This window comes from Myotis daubentonii, chromosome 7, assembly GCF_963259705.1.
Source record: "Myotis daubentonii chromosome 7, mMyoDau2.1, whole genome shotgun sequence".
In the NCBI taxonomy this organism is placed as follows: Eukaryota; Metazoa; Chordata; class Mammalia; order Chiroptera; family Vespertilionidae; genus Myotis; species Myotis daubentonii.
In genome coordinates this window covers 2,718,822-2,734,809 of record NC_081846.1, presented here as the reverse complement: position 1 = coordinate 2,734,809, position 15,988 = coordinate 2,718,822, and the positions used below count along the sequence as shown (strand labels likewise).

General features: G+C 45.1%; 2 protein-coding genes across 18 annotated transcripts in view; one reads left to right on the top strand and one right to left on the bottom strand.

Moving 5' to 3' along the window:
* Positions 1 to 3,353, bottom strand: part of PMS1 (PMS1 homolog 1, mismatch repair system component) — an 83,973-nt gene extending 80,620 nt beyond the window's left edge. For 12 of the 15 annotated variants that reach the window (XM_059702541.1, XM_059702542.1, XM_059702539.1 and 9 more), the window contains exons 1-2: positions 3,211 to 3,352; positions 80 to 231 (exon numbers count right to left, since the gene is read on the bottom strand). In XM_059702541.1, coding sequence (XP_059558524.1) covers positions 80 to 211 — 132 coding nt within the window. In that variant the 5' untranslated portion in view covers positions 212 to 231; positions 3,211 to 3,352. Of the gene's footprint in view, positions 1 to 79; positions 232 to 2,680; positions 3,021 to 3,210 lie in introns of those variants that run through there. The other 3 variants (XM_059702547.1, XM_059702554.1, XM_059702540.1) reach the window with 2 other exon arrangements.
* A 53-nt stretch (positions 3,354 to 3,406) lies between these two features.
* Positions 3,407 to 15,775, top strand: ORMDL1 (ORMDL sphingolipid biosynthesis regulator 1). 3 transcript variants are annotated; one of them, XM_059702563.1, is made up of 5 exons: positions 3,413 to 3,546; positions 4,253 to 4,372; positions 5,371 to 5,551; positions 10,695 to 10,846; positions 14,263 to 15,775. In XM_059702563.1, exons 3-5 carry the CDS (start codon positions 5,378 to 5,380, stop codon positions 14,396 to 14,398), a joined length of 462 nt encoding a protein of 153 aa, XP_059558546.1. In that variant the 5' UTR covers positions 3,413 to 3,546; positions 4,253 to 4,372; positions 5,371 to 5,377; the 3' UTR covers positions 14,399 to 15,775. The 3 variants fall into 3 exon arrangements, with proteins under 3 accessions (XP_059558544.1, XP_059558546.1, XP_059558543.1); XM_059702560.1 differs by having other exon boundaries at positions 3,434 to 3,550; positions 4,255 to 4,372; XM_059702561.1 differs by lacking the exon at positions 4,253 to 4,372 and having other exon boundaries at positions 3,407 to 3,546.
* The last annotated feature ends 213 nt before the right edge of the window (positions 15,776 to 15,988 follow it).

Sequence of the window (15,988 nt, the reverse complement as noted above, 5' to 3'; positions counted from 1 at the left end):
CTGAAAAGGTAACAGCTGTAAGGAGAAAATATCTGTCCCTTTTTGCTTTAAAGGTCTTTGGCTTCTCAGGGACACTCACCAGTTTGACATCTATGCTTGTGGCCCCGGCATCCAAGGAGTTTTCAATGAGCTCTTTTACAACACTGACCACTGACGTGATTATCTGGGAGCTTGAAAGGAGGCGAACCGTTGCTGTAGGTAACTGTTTCATTCTAGCTTTTAGTAGAGTACCTAGAAGATAAAAATGAAAGTTGTAAGAATAAAAACTTAAGCATTCCCATCAGAACTAATAGCAACATCAATAATAATAGCAGCTCACATTTATGGAGACTCACTGTATGCCAGGCTCTATTGCAAGCACATACAGTATTAAGTAACTTACGTCTTAACACTCTTTGACATAGATGCCATCATCATCTCCGTTTTATAAGACAAAGGCACAGAGAATGAGTAGGTAAATCCCGGTATGGTAATAACTGAAGAAGGGTAAGCACAACTGTGGCCTGCGATCTGCCGGCTGTGAATGGCCAGGGTTGCCGTCGCTTTGGGATGCACGGAAACATTAGTCATCGTATGTTTTGATGAGTTACAGTGTCTTTTTAAATGACTGAGCTCTTTTGGAGTTCGGATCTCCTGAACCTAAAATTACTGTGGGGAAGCCTGGGTGGTTGGGAAGTCTGTAAGGAGGATTCCCTGGAAGGTCAGAGGCCTCTGGGGACCTTGCCGAAGGCGGCAGACTGCGCCTGGACTTTTCCACACAGGTCGGAGCCCCAGGCGTTTACCAGAAACTTTATGTTTAGACTTCAAACGTCCCGGTTTGAAAGACACTAAGATGCAGGTGTTTTCTCAAGGATGCTTACCCTGCTGATTGTATCTAGAGGTTAGTCTCAGTTTAAGCTGTTGTGACAATAAAAGCCTAAGGAGGCAGGCAATCGGGGCTTTTTTGGCTCTTTATGCCAACTAGCCTGTGGCCTCTCTTTCAGATACGTGTCAGAGTACTCATTCATCCGTCTACCATCAGCCCCCATCAGCGCCGGCAAATTACCATTGATCCGAACTACTCAGATCCCAGACATGTCAGGTAACTACCCTTTACACGACTCTGCTGAAAACATTCAAGTCGTGGGCTCCCCAAAGCCAACGTAAGATAAAGCTCCCTCTCCCAGCCCGTGATGGCTGCCTCCCCTCATTCCCTGACACACTGTTTTCACTGGCCTCCATTAGGCCTCCCTTACCTCACCTGTATCTCCTCACAGACTCTGTCCTGAACCCAAGGCAGGGCCTTCTAATACCTTCTAAACACCATCCCCGAGATGACCTGCAGGCATCCTACACCGCACGCCTCCCAAACGGATCTCAGAATCTTCCTCTCGTTAACCTTCTATATACATAAACCGCCTTTTATATAACCTATTATATACGTAAAACCCCATTTAGTCCTCACAACCACCACATGTGTATTATCATTCTTCTATCTCAGATTAGGTTTAAAAGCGTAGTAACGCGTCTAAGGTCACACAAATAGCAAGTGACAGACACACACCTGCACACCTGGGCGTGTCGGCCTCCGAAGGCCATGCTCCTCTCACAAGACAAAACTAGAAACCCTGCCGGCGCCCTAGAAGTGCTCCTTACTCTCGACACCTTGCCACCAAGTCCTCTCTCCCACGGCTTAAACGTTTCTCAAAGGAGTCCTCTCCTTTCTAGACCTACAGCTGCAGCTACTGCCTCTGCTCGGCCCCTCAAAATTGCACCCTTGTACTTTGCAATAACCACCTAGCAGGCATTTCGCCTCGAGTCTCAATCACCTGTAGGGTTTTCTGCCTGTAACTTAAATTTCATGTTTCTTCCCCAGTCGAAATGCTATAAAGATTCCCAACCACTAACCAGGTGCAGTGCAAACGCCCTGGCAGCTGGGCCTCTATCGAATCCCAGCCCGCTGCTCTCCAGGCTCCCAAGGGCTCACCCCCTCCAGCTGTGGTTCAGGGCCCACCGGCCCTGGAAGCTTCCTTCCTCTCCATCCCCCAGCGCCTCTCGCTCACGCCCGCCCCACACCCCTCACAGGTGGCTCCGGCCCCCGCTTCTCCGTCCCCTCCATGGGTCCCCTCCATGGCGCAGGGGTCTCGAGGACAGAGGTTTTGTGTTCATCGCCATCCCTTCGCAGAAGCTCTGCAACACGGCGAGCCTGACACGGCGCGTGCCTCCAGCGCCACCTTTGGAAACGTGGAGGGTGGGTATCGGGCGGGCGTGCAGGTCCCAGCCGGGATCCCGGGGGCGCCAGGACTCCGCCTGCAGGTGTGTGTGGTGGGGGGGGGGGGGGGGCCGGGGGTGCGGAGGGGAACGCCCGCCCTGACCGTCAAGGAGGGCAGCGCTGGCCCGACACGAAGCGGAAGTCAGAGACCAACACAGTGAAAAGGTTTATTTAACGGACATAGGAAGTCTAACACAACTGTCCACAGAGCCAACGGAAATGCACAAGGTGTGTGTGTGTGTGTGTGTGTATGCAAAATATATAAAACTAGAGGCCCAGTGCTGAGGTTGGCCAGCTCCCCGCCCCCTGGTCGAACTCCCGGACAAGGGGACAATCTGCATAATAGGCTGTTATAATATAGGATATATCTATATCTATATCTATATCTATATCTATATCTAATCTAGAGTCATCATTCCCGAACACCACCTTCGACGTGTTGCTGACAGCGACCTCGGCGATGCGCATCCCAAGCTTTGTGCGCGGCCAAGTCATGTAACGCGGTTTCAAATCATGGCTCCCAAGACTCTCCATTCTCCCCTCGGTTCTCAGAGGGAAACCAACGCTTCGCACCCCCATCTCCTCCGCATGGGAACCAGGAGCCGCCGGCGCGGGAAAAGCCGGCACTGAAGAGGGTGCGCGCCCCGCTCGCCCGCCGGGCGCCACACACAGCACACACCGCGCCGCCAGCTGCCAGGCCGCCGGGCCGGCCAACGACGCCGCGGGCCTGGGGAACCGGGGAACCGGCGGCCACGGAGGCCAGCACACGATTCGGCCGGGGCAGACCCAGGCCGCCACTCCCCCGGAGGAGCCCAGGTGCGTGCGCCCGCGGCCCGGCTCGTCTGCTTCCCGCCCGGCCTGGGGGAAGGGCGCTCGCGCGCGGGCCAGGGCGAGCCGAGGGGAGGGGCCCGAGCCCACAAGAGCACACGAGTGAGTGCCCGGGAGCCACACGACACTACCTTCTCGCTCGCGCGACGTGGGCCACGACCAGCCACCAGCCGCCGTCCCGCCCGCAGCCCACGCCCGGCCTCGCGGACGCCGGATTTGCCCTCGGCGCGCGCGCGCAGGGAGGGGGCGGGCGCAGGCGCAGGCGCGTGGCCCTAGTCCCGCCCCCCGAGCGTAGGATTGGCACCGCGCGCAGCCAATCCGCGGGCAGCGCGTCCGGCGCCGAGCGCTTCCGCGAGCTGAGCGGGGCTGCGTTGCTTGGGAGCCGACCGCTGGCGTTTGGCTGCGGGAACACGCGACGTCGCGGAGCCGGTCCTTCTCCGCGTCTACCGCCGGGCGTGTGGTGGAGGGTGAGTGGGAGCCGACGGCGGCCGCGGGCGGGCTGCTGCGGGCGGCGGGGATGCAGCCCAGGGGGGCATCCAGGAGCCGTGGGCGCCGGCCGCCTCCGCGCGCCCTTTGTGGCTGGCGGTGCCGCCTCTGAGCGAGGCTCGCACCCGGGACGTGTCCTCGGGCCTCGGCCGTGACGGACGTGCCGCTCGGAGAGGAAAGGGGCGGAGGGGGTGCGGCGGCGGCGGCGATCGTGGAGCCGGTCTTCGGGGGCTCGGGCGGGCTGGGGCTGCGGGGCGCTGGGTGCCGGGCGGGGTCCCTCCCCGGGGGCTCGGGCGGGCGGGGCGCTGGGTGCCGGGCGGGGTCCCTCCCCGGGGGCTCGGGCGGGCGGGGCGCTGGGTGCCGGGCGGGGTCCCTCCCCGGGGGCTCGGGCGGGCGGGGCGCTGGGTGCCGGGCGGAGGGCGCTCACCGGGGCCTCGGGCGGGCGGGGCCCTGGGTGGCGGGAGGGGAGGCTCTCCCCGCCGCACCACGGCGCCCTCGGGGCCGCGCGGGGAGGCCTTCTCCGCGTGAATCCCGCGTCACCGCAGCCCCCCCGGAAGGCTCCGAACCCTGGAAGGGCCGCCCCCCGCCCTGGCAGCGCAGGCAGCATTTGGGGCGTCTTTGGAACACCCCCCCCCCACACACACAGGCAGTGGGAACGGCGTCCGAGCGGGGTCTGTCCCCCCACAGAGACCGTGCGGTGCCGGGGTGTCGGGACGAGACTTGCAGGTGCCAACTCGAGGCTTCGCTGCGTGTCGGCGTCACCAGCTGTCGTCGCGGGAGCCCGGCTGCCCCGCGTTCTCCCAGAGGGTCTGTTTTGGGAGGGCCCCGGAAACACTTGTGGGTGGTTGTGAGAAAGCCCCTCTCGATGCCGGCTCTGTCACGGAAAGGGTTTATGCCTTCAGATCCGCCGGTTCAGTGTCAGCCGACTCCCCTCCCCTCCGGCCGCACTGTCGGTCGGTCGGTCCTTCCCGGGGCGACGGGCCTTCTGCAGGGCAGTCTTATTCTGTCTAGGCGAGTCTGAGGCCCAAGCAAACATCATGGTTAAAACAACTGGGAACTTGTCCGCTCACCCTTCGGGGTTCATCTTGAACGCAAAAGGGAAAAGGAAAAACCTAAAAAAACGAAAGGAAGAAGCTGATTGCCTTTGAGTGACAGCATTGACAGGAGGCTGTTGCTTGGACCTGACTGTGTCCTGCGGGTGGGAAACGCCTGAGCCCTGGACCAGGCAGCTTGCCCACCGGCTCTGTCCTCCCCGTGCCCTCCTCGGAGTGACTTGAACTCTGACGCCCTTTGTGGGCACGGCGTGACGTCAGGAGTCTGACGTCAGGTAGGAGTCTGACGTCAGGTAGGAGTCTGACGACAGCAGACTGGCTGGGTCAGCGTTGCTTCTTTGTATTAACTGATTGTGTTGATCAGTTGAGCTCCTGAGTGTTCACTTTGCTCTCACGCGTAAGAAAATATAGGTTCTCTCTCAGTTTGAGCTTTCCTGCCCGTTATCTCATTTAGTAAAACCAGCATGCTAGAAGACACGTTGTCATTAGGAAAGGGGTTTTAACTGTTTGTTTTTTCCACAAGAACTATAAAAACAAGTCTTGTTTGTCTTACCATCAAGTCAGATGGTAAGAATTCTTGACTGCCTTTGTCAGCACCTGCAAGGAGCATATTCGAGAGGGTGTGTTTGTTCCGTGTCAGAACAACTAGGAAAAGAATAATCCTGGTTATCGACTCTTACTTGATCACGTCAGAATTGGGGTTATTTAGGTTCCAGCTGTGTCCGTGCTGATCCATGTCACTGCTTCCTACAGGGCAAACATGAACGTTGGCGTGGCCCACAGCGAGGTGAACCCCAACACCCGGGTCATGAACAGCCGGGGGATATGGCTGACCTACGCCCTGGGCGTGGGCTTGCTTCACGTCGTCTTGCTCAGCATCCCCTTCTTCAGCGTCCCCGTGGCCTGGACCTTGACAAATGTTATACACAACCTGGTAAGGACGCACCGCGTGAGCACGGGAAGCTAGGGCTTAACGGGCAGGGGTGGGGAGGCCAGGGTGCGGAGTTACTGTTTAACGGGAGCGTTTTAACTGGAGATGCAGCGTTCTGGAGATGGATGGTGAAGCTGTTGGCTTATCGATGTGAATGCACTTATACCACTCCACGGTACACTTAGAAAATGACTAAAATGGTACATTTTATGTTACCTGTACTTAAACACAATTTTTTAACAAGCTTAAAATTTTCTTATAAAGAAGAACACACGATTTAGTTTTTTTTTAAACAGTTTTACGATATATAATTCACATAATATAAGTCACCCATTTAAAGTGTGTACAGCTCAGTGATTTTAGTGTCTGGAATGGGAATATATTTTTCTATTACACTTTATATTTAAACATAGGGCCCTTTTCTAAGTAAGACTTTTTTCCTTCTATTGGTTTTCTAGAATCTAGAAAATAGTAGGTCATTTTAGCAAAAATTTCAAAGACAATGTAATTCAGGCTACTACATTATATTGATTGACCAGAATACTTCAGAAGAAGTAATATATTTTTGGCTAGTTGGAGTCTAATGAATATTTTTTTGTTTCAATCCTTATTAAGTATTTCTAAATTTTATAAGTATACTTTCCTACTTCTGTATAGACATTTTGAGCTTAATCATATTTTATGTGATTCAGGACCTTATGGTGCCTTAGCTTCTTCAAGTTGATTACCACACTTCTGTATTATATGATAGCTCTCAAAAGTATCAGAGATTTGATCAACTCTGCTGACCATATTATGTATGTAGCCTTGGAAATTAAGACAGTAAAATGTGAAATAGATTTAAAAAATTAATATTACTTATTTTACTTCTAGAGAGTATTTAAAGTTGACGAGAGGAGGACAAGGGTGATGTGGTAAAAACATGCCGGTGTGCATTTATTTGGTCCATTTTCAGTGACAGATTTTGGTAGGGCAAACACCATTTTGAAATAGTAACTTCTCTGAAATATTCGTCGTTAATCAGATACCTCCTATTGGAATTCTTTTCCTTTGGCGGTCATGGTATTGCTTTTTCCTATATATTTCTGATCTTTTCTCTTTCCTCTTGCACTTCCTGCTTTCTTTCCCCAGGGTTCTTTTCTTCATCTCTTCTTATGCTATATATTCTAAGTTACCTCATCCTTCCATAGTTCCAATTTCTACTTTTAGAAGAATGATCATCTTCCACCTTAAACCAAACAAGTATAAATTGAGCCCATTCCTGATCTATTTCTTACTACCCCCAATCTAGTCCTTTGACTTTGATCCTAATCTAAAGGCACCACTGTCCTACAAGCCAGTCAGCTGGATGACAGAGGAAAAGAGATTAATATAGTATCATCCGAACAGGCTGTGTGGAGGGTAAAGGGACTGTAGTATGAACTGCTCCGATGGAACAGGTGTAAGCCAGGGCCGCCTTGCGAACTAGCAGATGTGGTCACCCCGTCTTCAGGTCACCCCCTTTCCTATATTTTCCTATTCATTCAGCCAAACCGTGCCCATTCTGCCTTACTGCCTCTCCACTTAGTCCCCACTGGCATTGCTGCAAATCATGCACTTATTTTTCTGTCAGTTACTCCAAAAGATCAGCCATTTCAAACAGTGTGCGGGAAGAATTTTTAAACATGCAGTATCTGCTTATTTAGTCAGGGGCACTAATCTGTTTTCCCTTATTGTCAAATAAAAAAGACAACAGCCAACACAACAATAGTCCGATGTGAATGAATCAAAATTATACTTTTTTTTTATCAGATGGGCAAAACATGTATTTTTTGGTGTGCCGCGGAATTTTAGTAATTAGCTTATGTGTGCCATGAGCTGAAAAAGGCTGAAAATCGCTGCAATAGATAAATGGTCTCCTTGGTGCTCCTCTTTCTTCCATTCCAGCTTGATAGTTTGAAATGCATGTCTGCTCAAGTCACACTGTTTAAATCCTTCAGTGATCCGTTACATTCCAAGTAAAATGCCAAGTCCCTTGTGGGATACAACACCTTTTGGTAACTGGAGAGGCAAGAAAGGGAACTCAGTTTATTACAGCCCATCTCCAGGCACAAGCTACGTAGTAACAATGATGAAAATTGTCTTGCTCTCACCTTTCTGCCTTGATGTAAGCTCTTCTATTTAATGGCCCTGCCTTCTTCCTGCTCTTCCTGATTCCTCCTTGTTCTGGAAAACTCTACTCGAGTATCACCTCCTCCAGGAAGCTGCAAAACACCACGCTGCTTTCTTGTATTTATGATAGTTTTACAATTAGCAGTTTATCATTGTTATTTTTTATTTCTATATCCCCAATACCTATTTCAGTGTTTGCTGAATTAGTCTGTGTTGTCCTGTAGTTTTTCCTTCTCCTATGACATATGTATTAAATGTACTTCAGAAGTCCTCTTACTCCATGTTTTCAGTTGGGTTGACTGAGATTGAGGCACAGTACGTATGTGGCCGTGGAAAAGGGTAGGAAATTGACAACATGTAGGGAACAAACTGCTGACGCAGTTCACCACACTAAAAACCTACCTAACCAGACATAGCTGTAGCAATTATGTGACTCCAAATTTAAGTTTCTTTTGAAGATAGCCTACATTAAAACAATTAAAAATGTGAACTACATGCTGATTGCTTTTAAATACAGAAAGTAGACCTAAGTGGCAGGTATCCCTGGTTAGAAACCATGCAGTGGGCCCCCTTAGTGACTGGTTTTCTTCGGTGTTACAGTTCACCTTAGAGGTATTAATACTTTGCCAATTTTTTTGCCTAGCTTTTAAAATGAATGAGAATTCTTTTTGAGTCAGTAAATATTTATTAAGGGCTAACTATGAGCTACATTTTTTCCTAATTCTTTTCTTTTTAAATATATTTTTATTGATTTCAGAGAGAGGAAGGGAGAGGGAGATAGAAACATCAATGATGAGAATCATTGATCAGCTGCCTCCTGCACGCCCCCCACTGGGGATCAAATCCGCAACCCTGTCCAGAATCAAACCTGGGATCCTTCAGTCTGCAGGCCAACGCTCTATCCACTGAGCCAAACTGGTTAGGGCCCTAATTCTTTTGATGTGGGTATAAATTGCTAAAATTTCATAGAAAAACTATTAAAAATAAAAATAGTAGAGTAGACCTAACGGGTTTGGCTCAGTGGATGGAGCGTCGGCCTGCAGACTGAAGGATCCCGGATTCGATTCCGGTCAAGGGCATGTACCTTGGTTGAGGGCACATCCCCAGTAGTGGGTGTGCAGGAGGCAGCTGATCGATGTTTCTCTCTCATGGATGTTTCTAACTCTATCCCTCTCCCTTACACTCTGTAAAAATCAATAAAATATATTTAAAATAATAATAATGATGATAAGAGTAGAAGATATATGGCCAGATAAGGTTTTATTCTTTTTCATTGAAAATGATATATACAATAAACTGAATATTACGTATATCCTAAATACTGATGAGAAAACCAGGATTGTTCGTCTCTTGATAATTCTAACACATTATGTGGTCTAGAGTAGACAACAACATACTCCTAAGACTCTGAAACCATACAATTTCTGTCTCATATTTTCCTTTAAAGCCCACGTGAAAATGTTTCCCTTACGCTAACAGAATAAACATACCTTGGCTTAATGTCACCTTGGCGTCATATCTAGTACTTTGTATACCAGCCCTTGTTCCTGACGTATTCAGGCTAATGGGAAAACAAACATCATGTAAACAACTCCAGCACAATATATGTATTGTGCTATAATAAAAGTATTACCAATAAAATTCAACCACGCAGACAAGAGGTTATTGCTGTTGTGGAGGGCTGCACAAAAGAGTAGTCATTTGAGCTGAGCCTTCAAGGATGAGGCAGTTGACAAGGTAGCGTCGGGCTGTTGCCTCAGCAACAAGGAACCTTTTCCCCTGCATCTCCCGAGTGCCCTGATTGTACAGTTGCTGCCCTGCACTCTGGTTGTTTGTACATCTTTTTCCCTTAACCATCTCTCAGAAGATTGATGTTTTTCAGGCTGTGTGTCTGTTCAATTCATATACGCACGCATGTCCTGTGGTGCGGACATTTAACTTATTACTGTATGTTGAGTTAAATCCAGTTGAACATGATCATTACTGTATAGCTTAGCTGTTATTGCAGCTAAACAACTTTTGAATTGCCTAATGGAATAGGAAGTAGACTAAGCTTTGAAAACAAGGGCTCTCTTAACCTGCACTAATGTAAAATTTCAAATCACCAATTTTTCCTGTGTGTTTTTTCCATATATTTGTTGAAAGTAGGAGTAGAAAAGGCATCACATTATGACTTCGAGTGGGAAAAGCTGTCATAATATTTAGACTTTATTATTACCAGTTCCTCAGATAGGATCCTGCAATGATGTGCTACCTAGCAATCTAACTGGGTATCATAATCACAAGGAAAAAAAATCTAGTATACATTGTTTTTTTCTAATCAATCACAAAATTAGATATTTCAACATATTACTGAACACATTGGCTTTTAGTAATATTTTGTTTATTTTTTAAAACTTCAAAAGATACACTTTTAGGCACAGTTGTGACTTTAAAAGCAAGTTGAGTTGAACATTATGCCTACATCAAACCATCTCCGTTGCTTTGGAAGAGAGCTATTGGGACAAAGACAGTTCTAATGTTAAATATTTTCAAAACCATTTTTTCTGATACAGAGATTTTGTTTATGACTATTATTTACTAATTTGTCTTTTTATTTTATATATATTATCAGACTTACTAATATGCCACAATAAACTTTTCCTGCCCATTGGGGAAAATGTCACCCTATTTCCTCACAGGAAAGGTCGTAGAAGAAAATCTAAATGTAATGATATAAAGTTACCCTGATATACTTTTTGTTTATTTTCAACTTCAAAAAAGATGAAAGCAGGTTACTTTTGGTTGACTTTTCACTAGTTTTCACCAAATGATATTTATCTGCCTCTGGAAGTCTTATTGTACTCTGAGGAAACAATAATCTGAAAGGTTAAAACTTGAGCTGTAAGTGAATCTTATACTTTGTCACAAATGGTCTGGAACTATCTTAGTGCTGACTGACCAATACCGCTTTCGTATGTGTTGTTGCTGATACGCTCCCGTGTGTGTTTTCCAGGGGATGTATGTGTTTTTGCACGCTGTAAAGGGAACACCTTTTGAAACTCCTGACCAGGGCAGAGCAAGGCTCCTAACTCACTGGGAACAACTGGACTATGGAGTACAGTTTACATCTTCACGGAAGTTTTTCACAATTTCTCCAATAATTCTGTAAGTGGTGGAAATTTTTAGGAATGAGGAGGATTAGACGAGAGGCAGCTATTGTTTTATTGGATTGAATTTGAATTAGAAATAATATTTTGTTAAAAATTTCTGTCAATAGCCCTACCCGGTTTGGCTCAGTGTATAGAGCGTCGGCCTGTGGACTGAAGGGTCCCAGGTTCTATTCTGGTCAAGGGCATGTACCTTGGTTGCGGGCACATCCCCAGTAGGGAGTGTGCAGGAGGCAGCTGATCGATGTTTCTCTCATCAATGTTTCTAACTCTCTATCCCTCTCCCTTCCTCTCTGTAAAAAAATCAATAAAATATATTTTTGAAAAAACACAAAAACTTCTGTCAATAAATAGCTACCTCAGATAAAATATAAAATGCAGGCAAAATCTTTAACAAACTGTAACAAAGCAGTTTTCACTTCAGTCAGTAGCATATGGAGACAACAGACCACGCCCATCAGTATGCCTAGACATTCTAGGATATACAGGTCAAATGTGTTCCAGTTCATGTTCATAAGTTGCTTGTAAGAAAACTAAACACATAGTCTTATTATAGTCCACTACAGATTGATCTCTCTAAACAAGGGCTTGGGCAGTTTCAGACATACTTCATTGACCACCTGCCCTGTTTGGATGTTCAAACTCCTTGGGAAAGAAAGCATGGTTTTAAGCAGTGATTTTCAACCTTTTTCATCTCATGGAACATGTTTATTACTAAAATTGTGTGGCACGCCAAAATGTATATTTTTTTGCCGATCTGACCAAAAAAAGTATACTTTCGATTCATTCACACTAGGTGGCTATTGTTGGCTGTTGACATTTTTTTATTAGAGAATCTAGGAAAAGAGATCATTGCCCCTGACTGAATAGTGAGGTACTGCATGTTTTAAACATTCTTGAAGCACACCAGTTGAAAATCACTGGTCTAGACCAGGGGCCCTCAAACTTTTTAAACAGGGGGCCAGTTCACTGTCCCTCAGACCGTTGGAGGGCCGGACTATAGTTTAAAAAAAAACTATGAACAAATTCCTATGCACACTGCACATATCTTATTTTGAAGTAAAAAAAACAAAACGGGAACAAATACAATATTTGTATTTGCATGTGGCCCGCGGGCTGTCGTTTGAGGACCCCTGGTCTAGAAGATAGTGTAGACCTGGGTTGAATCCTGGATCACTTGGCCAGTTTAATTTGCTCATAAATAAAATTCTAGCCTGTGGCATCCTAATATATAAAAAGCCAGGGGCTGTCACGACTGACCGAACAGCAGGCTGCGGGGGGCAACCAGGCTGGCAGGGGGTGCAGTTGGGGGCGATGAGGCCGGTGGGGAAGGGCAGTTGGAGGCGACCAGTCAGGCAGGTAAGCAGTTAGGAGCCAGCGGCCCTGGATTGTGAGAGGGATGTCCGACTGCCGATTTAGGCCCGATCCCTGGGAACCAGCAGTCGGACATCCCCCGAGGGGTCCCAGATTGGAGAGGGTGCAAGCTGGGCTGAGGAGAACCCCAACCCCCGTGCACGAATTTCGTATACCGGGCCTCTAGTCAACTATAAGAACTAAATGATATAACATCTGTAAAGCATTTAACCTTATATCTGGCATCTAATTAAATTCCTTACATAACTGAAAAGACAGCATTAAAACCATCTATATAGCATTGATACTATTTGGTGACAATAAGACATTTTCTTATTTGATCATTATTTGTCAGGTGGTGAGATGTGAATTGTTAGCCCAAATTTTTAAAAGAAACAGTCCCAGATGCATTGCCTTGCTCCAAATCTTGCAGGTAGTTGGAGTCAAAAGCCCAGATGAAACCCTAAACTTCTGGCTTCTAATACAGGTCTCTTTCCAGAATATTCTTTGGCAAATAAACACTATCACACTGATTCCCACTTGGTTTTGCATCTCCTTGGAAGACTGTCTAGTTTTTTTGTATAGTAAAGTAATGTTTATATAGTCTACACACGCAGTTTTTGTTCATTAAAACAGCAGTCGCCAACCTTTCAGACCACGAGTGGTCCGTGGACCACCGGTTGGCGACCATTGCATTAAAAGACATAAAGGGGGCATATGCTATGGTATGATAAGTTGAAAACATTCTGAGAAGATTTATTATTTCTGACAGATTATAGATTAAACCCATAATGATGATGGGAAATTAAATAAGCTTACTAAATGCAAGTGGTATCCTATTTTGTTCATTGAATGGAGGAAAACAGTGCTAAAGTATATGAAAACAGGAAGAAAGGATTTAAAAGTAAAGATTAAGGAATATGGATTATTCTCAAGAATTTTCTGACTATATAGTTTGTAAAGTAAGTTTAAAACACTAGAATTTCTTAATTTAGATCTGAAAATGATGTGCACAGCTCTGATATTTTTAGTCATTTAAAAATAGCTTTTGTTTTTTAACCATATTTAAACAGTTATCTCCCTTACGAGAAACTAACAACAATACTTAGGAGAAAAGCTGTAAGAATACTTTCCTGTGTGCTCTAAAAATACAAAACACCCATATGCAAACTAACTTCTTAGTTATGATATTTTATTCTCTAAATCTTGTCTATATTAGGGTACTGTTGTTAGGGGCCAGATGATGTGTCTGTGCTCTGATGTAGTGCTTGGGTAAAACTAGATTTTCTGACTCGATGATTTATGGCCTTACAGTTGGGTTAGGCTTGTTAAATTCTCAGGTGTTGGGTGTCTTTGAATATGTATGTGTATGTTCAGTTAATAGCAAAACAACTGAAATTTTACAACAGCGTCTTTCAAGTTTCCAGTTAAACTGGTTGTAGATTTGTTTATCTACAGTATGGAAATGAGACCATTAAAAAGGGCAACCAAGTATTTGCTTTTGTTCAAAGACACTAATTATACTGATGCACTAACCCCATTTTTCTCAACTTCACAGTAGTGGTTCTTAACCTTTTGGTGGGTCACAGAACCCGTAGAGCAGTGGTTCTCAACCTTCTGGCCCTTTAAATACAGTTCTTCATGTGGTGACCCAACCATAAAATTATTTTCGTTGCTACTTCATAACTGTCATGTTGCTACTGTTATGAATCGTCATGTAAATATCTGATATGCAGGATGGTCTTAGACGACCCCTGTGAAAGGGTCGTTCGACCGCCAAAGGGGTCACGACCCACAGGTTGAGAACCGCTGCCTTAGAGACTATGATGTATCTTTGGATCTGAATCTTCTCTTGGGAAACACACAAATATAAAACTCCACCTGAAATTTCAGGGAGCACATGAACCCTTGTTTGAAAGCCTGCCGTAAAGGATGCTAAGTAGCAAACATATTTTATTAAATGCATTTAACAGAATTGCAGAAGTGAAAATGTGCACATATGCCTTCATTATAAGTAATTTTATTTTTAGACGTTAAATATATTAACTTTTATTTCTACAGATATTTTCTGGCAAGTTTCTATACGAAGTATGACCCAACTCACTTCATGCTGAACACAGCTTCTCTCCTGAGTGTGCTGATTCCCAAAGTGCCACAGCTACATGGTGTTCGGATTTTTGGAATTAACAAGTATTGAAAAGCTTTGGAACTGAAGGAAAGCGTTTACAGCTGCTGAGTCACCTGTAAGGAAGGAGTGGTCAGTAAACTGCTCCCATGATAGTGTGAAATGAGAGGTATTTACGTTGGAGAGCCTAGTGCTGGTTCTTCATATGCTGTTTGAAGTGCAGATTCTTATGGGAGGTTGCCTGTGCTTAATGCATCTGGTACCTTTCTCAAGAGAGGCGTTAGAGGGAGGCTGGGCAGGCCCAGCTTGTAAGTTAAATGGCTATAAAATGAGGGTGTAGCAGATACTAAGACCAGCTTAGTTTATAATGAATGGGCATTACGTTAGGAGAAGAAACTTTCCAATCATTCCGCTATGGTCAGTTTAAGCCAACTTACATGTACACCAAAATCATCTCTTACAAGTCTAATGTAGATTGTTTTTATTGCCATATATATTCCTCTTGTGCCGTATAAGAGGATATAAGCCAATTCCTACCTTGTACTTTTTTTTCTTCTCATTTTGCTGGCTCAACATTGTGTGTTGAGGGATGAGATCATTTTCACATTGATTAAGTTACTGAGTTCACGAAGGTCCATGTTCAAGACTGACTGGTGATAGAAGATAGTTAGGCATCTTACAAACAGCCTCTGAGTCAGCCTTCTAATTTTGAAACAAAATGGGGTTTGCTTCCTTTGCAGACCGAAGGCTGCTAAACCAATTAAATAAAATAATTTATTTCACAGTTAAACTATATTGTAACTTAAAAGTCTCTGCTTATTTGATTGAGCAATCTAATTATTTAATTCATTCTTTAGAAAAGGAAATACAAAATGGGCAGTTATATAGCCAACTTGTGGACTGGCAGCAACTGCTTCTCTAGCACTAGTACCAAAGTAATTAGTGGAGTCTTTTCCAGCAGGTCTGCAGTTAAAGATAATACCATCTCTCCTTCGTCCTCCTGCTCTCAGTCCTCATACTTTCCCCAATATTTGGACTTTCAGTACTTGAGTCTTCATGTAGGTAACCCAATATGGTAACTATTTCCAGAGCAGTAGCCATACTGAATTCTTGTGACTAGAGAAGCTCCCTATATTTGCTGACATTAATTGCAAGAAGTAACTATATACAACTTTGAGAAGTAAATATTTCCAAAAAACAGATCTGATATGGGATGAAACTGAAAACCCTAGGACCATTTGTAAACAAAATTGAATGAAAAGTTATAGACCAACTTAAAATCAGTTTGTTTCAGTAAACTGACTTTTGGGGATAATTGTTTTATATTTCAAAAGTATTGACTTTAGAAATCAGCTGTATGATAATGCCTCTGTATGTTTGTCTTTTCCTGTGTATTCTTTTTTCCGTATATTTTTAAATACTTCAATAAAAATTTTCTTTGGTGCAGGATTATTGCAAAATCTCCAAATTCAGTCATCGATGTTATACTGTTATTTTTCAAGGTGTATTTTCAGCAACTGAATTTGTAAAAATAAAAAAAAAGTTTAAAATAGTACTTTGTTTTTCTTAATTTTTAAACTTTATCTCCGAAGGCTTACGATTTTTGCACATACTTCAGAGATAGAAATCTGGCTTTAATCCAGGCCTTCTGCTATTTTTCCC